This window comes from Lagenorhynchus albirostris, chromosome 5, assembly GCF_949774975.1.
Source record: "Lagenorhynchus albirostris chromosome 5, mLagAlb1.1, whole genome shotgun sequence".
Classification (NCBI taxonomy): Eukaryota; Metazoa; Chordata; class Mammalia; order Artiodactyla; family Delphinidae; genus Lagenorhynchus; species Lagenorhynchus albirostris.
In genome coordinates this window covers 42,354,600-42,367,042 of record NC_083099.1, presented here as the reverse complement: position 1 = coordinate 42,367,042, position 12,443 = coordinate 42,354,600, and the positions used below count along the sequence as shown (strand labels likewise).

Here is a 12,443-nt window from a genome sequence, read left to right as displayed (position 1 = left end):
CAGGAATAATCCATCTTATCGAGCCCTTTAATTCTTCTTTACTATTACCTCAGTCACTCCCTCATCTCCCACACTCCGATCTCCATATGGTTCCACATATGCCCTTTTCTTTTTTTTTTTTTTTTGCGGTACGCAGGCCTCACTGTTGTGGCCTCTCCCATTGCGGAGCACAGGCTCCGGACGCGCAGGCTCAGTGGCCATGGCTCACGGGCCCAGCCGCTCTGCAGCATGTGGGATCTTCCCAGACCGGGGCACAAACCCGTGTCCCCTGCATCAGCAGGTGGACTCTCAACCACTGCACCACCAGGTAAGCCCACATATGCCCTTTTCTATCCCATCTAACACTCCTCCCCAAATCCTGAAAACCTTTTACTGGCCTCTGGAATTCAACATTCACTAACAAAAATCCTCCAAAATCCTCAATCTCTTTCCTGAACATTCCCTTCACCTTCTAGATCTCCTGATTATATATATTGCTCTCCCTGCAGCTAATTAGAAGTAATGACTGATTTTTTTTCTCATCTTCTCAAACTTTTATCATTAAAGGATCCCAGGATTCAGTCCTGAAATTTCTCCCTTTCTCTAAACTCTCTAGGAAATCTCATCTAATATTATAGCTTTAAATACCGTCACACCCCAAATTTATTATCTCTGGTCTGGACCACTCCCTTGCTCATTTATCCAGCTCCCCACTATTTCTACTTCCATGTCTAATGGACATCTAAGCACCACTTTGAGATGAGCTTTGATCTCTCCTGCCTGACCTGCTCCTCTTTTTTTTTTAAATTTTATTTATTTATTTATTATTTATTTTGGCTGTGCCAGGTCTTAGTTGTGGCATGCGGACTCTTAGCTGCTGCACGCATGCGGGACCTAGTTCCCTGACCAGGGATTCAACCTGGGCCCCTTGCATTGGGAACAAGGAGTCTTACCCACTGGACCACCAGGGAAGTCCCCTGACCTGCTCCTCTTAAAGTCTTTCCTACTTCACTATCAGTAACTCCCTCCTCTGACTGATCAAGTTAAGAACCATGGAAGTCACCCTTGACTATTCCAACTCATAAACATACATCCAGCTTCATGAGTAAATCCTACTGACTACCTTCAAAATACAGCCAGAACCTGTCCATCCACTTCTCACTTCCTCTACTACTGATCCAAATATCATTTCTCATGACTACTACAATCGCTTCCTAAAGGTGCCCATGCCCCTCACATCTATTCTAAACACAGCCAGAAGGAAGCTGATAAACTGTAAATCATTCATCTCACTATTCTGCCCTATACCCTGTATACCAGCGGTCCCCAACCTTCCAACCTTTTTGGCACCAGGTACCGGTTTCACAGAAGGCAATTTTTCCACAGACGGGGGTGGGGGGTGGGGCGGTTGTTCAGGCGGTAATGCCAGCAATGGGGAGCAACGGGGAGCAGATGAAGCTTTGCTCACTCACCCACCCCCGCTGCTCACCTCCTGCTATGCGGCTCAGTTCCTAACAGGCCACCGACCAGTACCTGTCCGCGACCTGAGGGATGGGGACCCCTGCTCTATACCCACTATACTCAGTAAAAACCAGGCCTCAAAAGGGCCTACAAGGCCTGACCTACTGACTTTCCATGCCTTCCCTGGCTTCATCCCCAATTACTTTTCCCTCCCCACTCCACTCTAACCACACAGGTATTCTCCTGCCTTTGGCCTCTACACTTGTTTTGTCTACCCATAATGCTCTTCTCCTCCAGATTGTGGCTCCCTCCCCTACTGCCTTTAATGTTTATTCAAGTATCACCTTATCAATGAGGCCTCCCCTAACCATTCTATTTTAAATTGCAACTCTTCCCTGCACAGTTCTGGCTTTTTCCTCCACAGAATTTATACCTCTTAATATACCTATTTATTTTGTTCATTGACTACTCTACACCCTCCCCTTCAACTAAAATAAAAGCTCTCTAAGACAGGGATTTTGTCTCTCTCATTCACTTCCATATCCCTAACACCAAAAGTAGATTGGCACAGAGTTGAGTTAATAAACATCTGTTGAATGCTAATGAATTATTAATGAACATCTGACAAAAGCCTGAAGTATGAAAACAAAAGACCAAATTACACAAAAACTGACTCCAGGAAAAAAAAAAAAAAACTAAGACAAATCAGGGAACAGAAGGAAAGTAAAAAACAATAACAGCATATTATTAAACCTTCAGAAATATTCAACAGACTGTATCAAGAACATTAAAAACTCTAAACTTAAAATATTACTACTGAAAGAAAATTAATACAAAAACTGGAAGATAAAAGAAACTGTCAGGAACACAGGGAAAAAAAGATTAAAAACAATACAAGGGCAAAAAGGCAAAGTTTTCAGCTAGTAGGGCCAATATTTGACTGATACAAATTCCAGGGAGAAAAAACAAGGAAAATAAAGGGAGAAACTTCAAAGAACTCTTACATGTAATTTTATCAGAGTTTTAAGAGAATCTGAAGCTCGTCAAACCAAAAGAGCCATTTCAATTACAAATATACCTGATGGAAATAAGTCATAAAGTTTAGCATAAAGAAAACTGAAAGTGTTATGTAGAGAGCCTAACTACACTAACAAACCCTATTTGTTTTCTGAAGATGTTTATACCCTGACTTTAAGTAATAGGCACAAATATTTTCTTTGCAGAGCAGTAACGAAAAATTTTTTAAAACCGAATACCATAGCCCTAATACTATAGCCTCCAAATTATGTTTAGCAATGGCTTTATATAAACATTTTCAGTAAAGATTATTGCACATAAGAGGTTCTCAAATAATGAATGAAAAAAATTTGATTCTAAAGCAAAAAGATTTTCATTTCCATTAAAAAAGAATATATACAACTTTAAAAATGAAAACAGCATTTGTAGTAGTGTGCTTACCAACAGTAGCATTTAAAAGTTATTTTGGAAAATCTACTCAAACAAGGATTATCTGAAAATGAGAGATTAAACACACACACACACACACACACACACACACAGAACCCCCCACAAAAACTGATTTTAGCTATTTGACCTACCTTACTCAGAGGGGCTTTGATTTTTTTCAAACATAAAGCAAGAAGTTCCCTAGATTCTAATGCACATTGTACCCAAGTTCCTGGTGGCTGGAAATATCTGAGAGAAAATATATTGAAATTCAGGATCTCTCAGAAAAAAAAAAAAAATTCCACGTGAATATGCAGACGTAACAATGATTATTAAATTAATAATACCCAAGGTTGATCTGAGGCACTTAACCAAAATATATTTTAGAAGTTCCAGAAAACTTTCGGTTAGACAAGTAATTTAGTTAAAAAGATAAAATTCTGAGTATTTAAGAAAGTCAATCTGAAATAACTTATTAAAAGGTCTTATTACTTCAAGCACCAATAAGCATTCCAGTGAGGATGACAAAATGCCCCAGTGTTCCTTGAAGCTATACTTTGAAACACAGGTGAAAAAATCACCTCCAAATAGCATTAAAATGGTTTATAATGTACATCTAAAATGCTTAAGAACTGCTTATTTCTCACACACAAAAAAGGTAAATTAGTACCTAATACTATGTATCAATAATACCTCAGACTATTTATCTACTTCAAAGTCCCTTTTCAAATTTTAAATTGTAAAATTTAAAATCTTATATAAAACCTGACTAAATTAAAATTGAAATCCCTTATGTATGTACTTTAAGTTTTTTAGCCCAGTCAGCTCAGGACTTAGGACAGTGCCTAGCATACAGCAAATGCTCAATAAATTAATACTTCTAAATGTATTATGTGAATGCTTTTTTTTCCTTACTTGTTAAGTAAATAGTCTGATTTTCACTTTTAAAGTTTCACTGAAAAAAATTATTTATATATATATTTCACTTTTAAAGTTTCACTGAAAAAAAACATGTTATAAGCATGTTTTTGGAGTTAGAAAGGGCTTCGTATATCATCTAATAAAGCCCCTTCATTCTGATGAGGAAATTAAGGCTTAGAGAGGTGAAGTGGCCAAGAGTATCAAAGAGCTAGTTTGTGAGAAATTCAAGATAAACTGGGTCTCCTGATTCTTTGTCCAGTGTTTTTTTTCCACCGATACTCTTAATAGCGAATATTTATTATAGATTAAGCCTCACACCTGCCAAGCTTACAAACTATAAACTCCCTGAAACAGTACACAAGTTTCATGTCTTTGTTTTATGTATTTTTCTGGGAAGATGTAGTTTTTAAATTCTTAAAGGGATTCATGAACCCCTCCCTCCCAAAAAAGTTAAGAGCCACTAGAGTCCTAACCCATTTGGGAAATCACAAGCATATAATTTTATGGGTAGTTTCAATGGGTAGTTTTGTATTACTCAATGGCCTCCTAGACATAAGCTGTTCATGCCAACGACTAAAGAAAACATAAAAGGAATAACTTTCAGAAGAAGTCTGCCTTAAAATCCAGTCTTCATTTCAGACCATCCTAGATATGATATACTGAGCTGTTTTTCCATCAGCTATAGTCATTTTAGTTACATGGGAACATTAATACATGATTTTTAATTTAAAACACACCACTAAATTACTTAAAAAATAAGGTGCTTTTTATCATACATGGCTTCTAAATGACTGAAGCGGAAAACAAAAGCTTCATGGTAATTAATAGTAATATGTCTTTAAAATCTGCTCTCACCCTTAAAAACATAAACTTGTATCTATTAATTGTATACATCAAACCTATTAATCTCTTAACAGAAAAAGAACAGATTCAAATACCTTTGCACTAACTTTACCAAATTAGCAGAGAAAAATAGAAAAGAACCCTACAAAATTGCCAATTCTAAAATCTCTAACTAGGCCAACATAAATAAAACTTAAATCTCAATTACATGCACTTCATTACATATATCTTATCGCATGTTATTTTTAAAGGATGGAAAGAGTATCATGTCTAGTGATTCACTATTATGGGAGTGTCATAACCCTAGGTGTACTGGGAACACAAAATGTTTAAGAATCATTGCCGTTATCCAAAATGAAAGTTCTATAACCTCTGATGTCCACTATGGTAACCACCAGGCACATGTGACTACTGAGGACTTGAAATGTGGGTAGCAGACAGAACTGAATACTTAATTTTATTACATTTTAATTACTTTAAACTTAAAAAGCCACATATGGCCAATGGCTGATGCCAATCTAGAAGAATGTACAGTGAATATCTTAACACTCTTAAAATATTGTCAGTATATCCTGGGGCTCTCCCACATACAAATTTCAACTTTAAGCAGGATAAAATAGTACCACACCGTACCTTTGGCACTGTTTGCAGAAAGATACAGAGACTTGTTTCGGAATGCCTTGGCTGATATCTACTTTACTTCGCAGACAAGCCACACAAATATTGGCAGGATTTGGACTGATCGGGACACCGCAATCGCAGCACAAGCTTAAATAAACAAAGCATACGTTTTTCAAATTAGATTTCATAAGTGCACAGGTTAAATTAAAAAACTATCAAACAGGGAGTAGCAGATACAAACTATAATACTATATATAAAAGAGATAAACAACAAGGTCCCACTGTATAGCACAGGTAACTATATTCAATAACCTGTAATAAACAATAATGGAAAAGAATATAAAAAATATATGTAACTGAATCACATTGCTGTACACCAGAGACTAACACAACACTGAAAAATTAACTATACTTCGACAAAAAATAATAATAAAAAAATAAAAAACAAACCAAAGCCTTCAAGTTAGGCCATAATATCTTTGCCCTTTTTAAAAAACTGACTTCAAAGATGCAGTAGATTAAAAAACCTTGGATTATTGAGGCGGAAAAAAACCAAGGATGGCCGCAATTCCAAAAAGCCTCAAAATATGGCCGATGTACAAAGGGTCTAGAGAGGCAAAATAACTGCTAATAGTAATCATCAGACAGCTTTATAGTCCAAAGGCAAATTTTTTTTTAAGCCTCAGTATAGCACAGGGACTGCCAAAATGTAAACATTAACCCAAAGGAGAAAAATTTTTAGAGGATGGAAAGAGTATCATGTCTAGTGACTCACTATGATGGGAGTGTCCTAACCCTAGGTGTACTGGGAACACAAAATGTTTAAGAATCATTGACGTTACCCAGAATGAAAAGTTCTATAACCTCTGATGTCCACTATGGTAACCACCAGGCAAATGTGACTACTGAGGACTTGAAATGTGGGTAGTACACAGAACAAATGAATACATAATTTTATTACATTTTAATTACCTTAAATTTAAAAGTCAATGGCTGATGCCAACATAGAAGAATGTACAGTGAATATTTTAACATTCTTAAACCAGTATTTACTACCACAAACTTCCCAGCGAAAAATGAACTCGTTTTTCTCAGGAAACAAGGCTTTTCATTTTTCCCACTTAAGACAGAAGAATCCCCCCCGACCCCACCCCGCAAAGAAAAGCTTTCCCCACAGTAAGTTTCAAAGAGTCACTTTTAACATTTTTAAACTTAAGAGGGATGGGGGAAAAGGGACGCGACTCACATGTGTCCAGGTGTGTGCTTCGCGGGTTCCGTCATATACTCCATTTTTCTGTATATCCTGATTTTAAAAAGAGAGAGAATAGTAAGATTTAAGACATCTATTACTCATCTTCCTTCTGCCTCTCTGAATAAGGCAGCCAAGCTTCGTAAAGCCGCAAATAAGAAAAACCAATTCCACCTGGAACCTTTGGAAGAAATAATTTCTTTAATAACACAAAGAAGCGAATTCCGGAGGTTCCCGTCTGCAAGACCCTCGAGCCACTAAACTGCGCGCTGACCCCAGGCGGCACCTGGGCGCCAACCCCGGCGAACCCAAGGAGGGGCCAGAGGGGGCCGGGGCCGCACCGGACACCCCACGCCCTCACCGCTGCCGCGGGCGTGCCTCGAACCTCACTGTAAGAGTCCGCGGGCGGTGTCACCGCACCTGCGGGCCACCCACCACCCCACTCCGACCCCGCACCTCGCGGGTGAGACCTCACGCGCGCTCCGCCGGCGGCACACACGCTCCGCGCACGCGGCCCGAGGAAGCCCGAGCCCAGGGAGTCCGTCCCCCTCTCTCCTTAGGGACCCCGCACGACTGCAAGCCGGGTCTCGGCCCCCAGAACCTACTTACCGCCTCTGGGCCAGACCCAGATGTGCCGAAAAACCGCAGCAGGAGCAGCTCCTACCGCCTAGTCAGCGGCCACCACAGCTGACTCCAGTACACTGAAGATCTCGCGAGAGAATAGCTCGAAATCTCGCGGGCCGACAGCGCGAATCACAGCGGCGTGTGGGGGACCAAGAAAGGGGAGGGTGCTGGCGAGCGGAGGGCGGAGAGGGCAGGGCGGGGCGGGGCGGGGCGGGGCGGGGCGGGGCGGAGGCCAGGCTGGTGGAAAAGATGAGGGAGAGGAGGCAGCGGGCTCTCTGGCTCTCTCGTCCTGTGGCGCCTGAGACTCACACAGACTTTACAACTCTTCTATTTGGTTATCGTCCTTCCCGATCTTCTTGGCCAGAGTTCACTCAGAGCCACTTTTTAGATACCCCTATTGGGAGCTTGCTTCTTGTTTAAATGATTATATAAAAGTTATCTATAAACGGTACCACATTGGACAAAAATTACAGTAACCTCCATCGAGGGCAGTGCCTTTGTCTATTTTGTTCACCGTTATATGCCTAATGCCTGCCACATCCTAACTGCTCCAAGGAATATTTGTTGAATAGATGAAAGAAATATAAGAAATAACTATTTGTGAAGAAGTCTATGTTATTTTCAGACCACTCTAATTATTAGAATGTGTTTCCCCATAGTGCACTTAATATTTCCTTATGACTTTATACCTTGATCCTAGAGCAGCTCAGAAAGAGTCTAATCACTTTCTTATGACAGAATTTCAAATATTTGAAGAGTGCAACCATATTCTTTTTCTGTCTTCTCGCCCCAAATTTCAAGAAATAAGCAAGGTCGCCTTATAGAAGGTCATTAAAGAAGGCCTCCCATTTCTTGCGTAGGGTACTTAAGTAGTCTCCCATTCCTTCTCCTTATTTCCACACTCCAATCCATCCTTCTAAAATGCAAATTTGATTTATTACTCTCCCCTGCTTTTAATCCTTCAATGGTCTCCACTCTGGATTATTTCCAGTTTCTCTGCATAGAAAAAGGACCCTTCAGGATCTGACCCTGACATAACCTGTCACATTCCTAAGCACACAGCCTTTCAAACCAACTGGCAGGTCCTACAGGAAATAATCTTCCTTTGCTGGCCTACCTGTGAGTACTGGCCAGCTTCGGAATGTCAAGGGCTGTTCCTTTTTTCTTTCTCAATACACTCCTTCCATACCCTGTTTGATTTGGCAGCAAGTGCCACAGTGCCGGTCTTGTTAGGCACTGGATCAACACAAGACATGGTCCCTGCCCTTATGGAGCTTATGTTTTACAGATGAGGCTGATATTCCAAAAAACTAGGTAATTTGCTGAGAGTTCTGTAGCAAGTAAGTGGCAGAACCAGGACCTGAACAACAGTCTGTCTAACTCTGTGTACATGTACCACCATACCAGGCTGCCAGCCTTCTGAGGCTCAGGTCAGCTATTCCTATTCGTGGGCATTTTTTGGTTTTTTTTTTTTTTAAGAAACTTTATTTTCCATCGACCTTATTTCCATCTTCTGTTTAAGAGTCTGTGGAAGGGCTTACCTGGTGACGCAGTGGTTGAGAGTCCGCCTGCCGATGCAGGGGACACGGGTTCGTGCCCCGGTCCGGGAGGATCCCACATGCCGCGGAGCGGCTGGGCCCGTGAGCCATGGCCGCTGAGCCTGCGCGTCCGGACCCTGTGCTCCGCAAAGGAAGAGGCCACAACAGTGAGAGGCCCGCGTACCAAAAAAAAAAAGAGTCTGTGGAAGAGCAGCTTTGAGACCACTCTGGTTGTCTCTCCCCATTTAGTGGTCTGAGCAGCGGCGGCAGACCGGCCTTCAGAGGTTGACTGCGCGCCGCGGTCCTTCCGGAGGAGCTGCTAGAAGGTGCTGAAGCCACCTGCGCCTTCAGACCCGTCTGCAACTTCGGGTTGAGTAGCAATAAGTTCGGGACCTGGAGCGACTCATTCACCCCGAAATTCCTCCGGGGTCTCAGCCTTTTCAGCAGCCGCCTGCTCTTCCTTTTCAGTCTCTTCACGATCCCTGTAGAAGCAGAGACACGACCTGACTTCCCACGAGCGCGCACCGGAGATGGAGCCGCGCAGGCGCACAATCCCCAGGCCAGCACCACCACATCAGACCCGCCAGGAGCTCCCCTCGTGCTGAAGGGATGGCAGCGTCCACACAGCGCAGGGACCATAAGATGCCTCTGTGAGGCTGGTGGTCACCCCTGATAACCGCACAACACACAGCGGAAGGCTGCCTGGATCCGGTTAGTGAAGCTGCCAGGAGTGGATGGAGCACCTGCAACAGAGAGGCTCCCGTGGCAGCAGCAAACTTCAGCACAGATCGCTGGCCCGCGTTCCTGGAGGGTATGACACTGGCGTCTGCTGGGTTTTCAATGTCGACAATGGCACGAGCTGCTGGCAGAAGCTTCTCCCGGGTTCTCTTCAGATTTATGAGGTAACGCCATCACTTTTCCTTTTGTAGATGTGCTGTTCCATTTGGAAGCCAGGTTGGTGCCGCCTAAGTGGGCTCCGCTGTGAGGGATTTGAGGACACGCTCCTCCTTCATTTGCAGGACATCAAGGGCTCCGGTTATTGTGAAATTTTCCCTGTAAGTTACAAGGGGGAGCCAAGAACAAGGCCTCCATGTGGACCCCTCTCTGGTTAATGCAGAAAGGCCACAGGCTTTTTTTTCTTTTTGGAGTATAGTTGATTCACAGGCTTTTGATAAATGAAATACGTACCTATATCTCTCCTCCCACTTCCCACCCCTCAGTACTAAGATCTCCAGATGTGAGAAGTAAGTGCTTGCTGTTAAACGTCTGCCACAAACCAGGATGACCTTGCTAGGACTGGTCTCACAGTGGGATAATATAGGCAAATTACACCTGAGAGAAACTCATTTTGCACTTTTTATTTAATCCTCAAATCTCACCTTGATAAAATGTGTTCTCTTGTACCATAGTCCTTACATTCAGGATATCTGTCCTTATTTGAATCTTAGCTTTCATTTGTTTTTACAAACTTCAATTCAGACCTCCTAGGAAGTTACAGTTTCACCAGATTCATCATCCACAAACTCATTAAAAAAAAGTTTAGATCAGAATCCATAAAATCTCTTTCTCAACCAATTAAGGTAAATATAAATATTGATTTTCATCTGTTTTGTTTTAGATTACAACATAACTTTCTTGGAGACAGACTGAATAAGTGTTTTAAAAGTAGAGTTTTGTTAATTTTAAATATCTTCAATACCTAGCAAGTAGTAAATGCTCCATTCATATCTGTTAATCACTGAAATTCTACACAGAACTTTCAGATGCAGAGTGTGGTTTTTTCACACCATCAAATGTGATAGCACGTGTGGGATATCAAGATCTCATTGGTTGGAGATTAGCGCAGGAGAGGTTTATTAGGGAGTACACTTAGAATCAACACCTGTGCAAAGGAAGGAGGGGAACCACAAGTGGGTAGAGAAAGAAGCCGAGGTGCCTTGCAGTCTGATGGAGGCCTCAGCAACCATAATGCCAGAAGTTCTGAAGCTGAGATGACTTGAGGGTTTTCTTGAGGGGGCTGGGCCATTGTTCATTGATGAGTCATTGGATGTGACCGCTCAAGGAAGGAGGCGTAACCTCAGGTGAGGTTTCCTTCTTCAGCCAAGGCAGTCCCAGAAGTGGGTGAGACTCAGAGCTTTCTGCCAGCAGCAGGAATAAGGAATAAGCCATTCAGAGGAATAAGTCCTTCATTTCTGAAAGGGGATCTGGGATGCACCACACAAAAGCAGTTTATCTATAGAATTGATACTAGACCTGGACTCTCAGGGCCTTGCTTCATGTCCATAACTTGCGACTTATAGACCCTCTGCCCCCAAGGGGTTGCTTCACCTCTCTGAGCCTTAGTTTCCTTCTTTTTTTTTTTAATTTTTATTGAAATATATTGTAGTTGATTTACAATTTTGTGTTAGTTTCAGTTGGACAGCAAAGTGATTCAGTTATTCATATATAAACATATATATATATTGTTTTTCAGATTCTTTTCCATTATAGGTTATTACAAGATATTGAGTATAGTTCCCTGTGCTATACAGTAGGCCCTTGTTGGTTCCTTCTTTCTAAAACTATGTGACAATCTGTCCCTCATAAAGTATTGTGAGAAATGATTGAGATAAGGTATGTAGAAATGTTAGTAAGCTGCAAAAAGAAGTGCTTAGTAAACTATAAAAAGCTGTTATGGACAGTTATGTTATTCGCAGGTGAAGCTCCTTAACAGCAATTGAGTTAAATGGCAAGGAATGGTTAGTATTTGATACATCCAATGTATAGAATTTGAAACATCACACTTGTGATCTTGCTTCACTCTTAATTTACAGATAAAGAAATTATAAACAAAATAAAATTTGAGTTTTCATTTTGTGAAATTCATTCACCTATAACATCCGTGCATATGTCTGCATGTGTATTATACTTAACAAAAAGTTTTAAAAATACAAATAAACTCTCACATAGAATCCCAGTAAATAAAACAGAAAAAATAAAATAATAAAATTACTATAATAGTACTTGAGAAATTTCCCCACTTTTGCAAATTGCAAAATATTGGAGATTAAATTTGTAATGTTCCACTGTAGTTTTTCAAAGATGTAATCACGGACTTCTCGCTTTAGATGTTAGTGATGGGAGAGAACTACTATAGTAGTAGATGAGGAAATATTTTACAAAAATAAATTTTATAGATATTATAAAAGAGAACATGAACAAAGGAAAAAACATGAACAAATTTAGATGCACCAAAATAACTTTCAACAATAAAACTACTATATATAAAATAGATAACTAATAAGGACTACTGTATAGCACAGTACAGTTCAGTACTCTAATGACCTATATGGAAAAGAATCTAAATAAGAGTTGATATATGCATATGTATAACTGATTCACTTTGCTGTACAGCAGAAAGTAACACAACACTGTAAATCAACTATACTCCAATAAAAATTTTAAAAATAAAACTTTATATGCGCTGGGTCCCAATGAACTAAGAATTGGGGGATATGAAACTGACATTTTTGCTCTGATCCTTCTTTTCAGTACTTGCTACCATGTCAGTGTCTCATTGGTCTAAAAGCCTGCTCACCTCTTCCTCTCAGATGATCTCAAAGATACTTGGTGCTCTGGTTTTTATTTCACTCCTGTAGCAAGAATGGGGAAGATACAGAAAACTGTACTTGTCTGGAGGTGATGGGGAGAATTTTCCTGCCAAAACTGTTTAGAAATAAACTTACTTTGCCTATGTCGGCATTTTATAACATCTGAAGTTG

At 40.8% G+C, this 12,443-nt stretch overlaps 1 protein-coding gene and 1 pseudogene across 1 annotated transcript in view; both read right to left on the bottom strand.

Moving 5' to 3' along the window:
• NMD3 (NMD3 ribosome export adaptor) overlaps positions 1–7,230 on the bottom strand; it is a 40,590-nt gene extending 33,360 nt beyond the window's left edge. Inside the window, exons 1-4 of the mRNA XM_060149207.1 lie at positions 7,126–7,230; positions 6,518–6,574; positions 5,284–5,418; positions 3,039–3,135 (exon numbers count right to left, since the gene is read on the bottom strand). Coding sequence (XP_060005190.1) covers positions 3,039–3,135; positions 5,284–5,418; positions 6,518–6,561 — 276 coding nt within the window. The 5' untranslated portion in view covers positions 6,562–6,574; positions 7,126–7,230. The remainder of the gene's footprint in view (positions 1–3,038; positions 3,136–5,283; positions 5,419–6,517; positions 6,575–7,125) is intronic.
• A 1,771-nt stretch (positions 7,231–9,001) lies between these two features.
• LOC132520209 (small ribosomal subunit protein uS2-like) lies at positions 9,002–10,089 on the bottom strand (annotated as a pseudogene).
• Between the last annotated feature and the right edge of the window lie 2,354 nt (positions 10,090–12,443).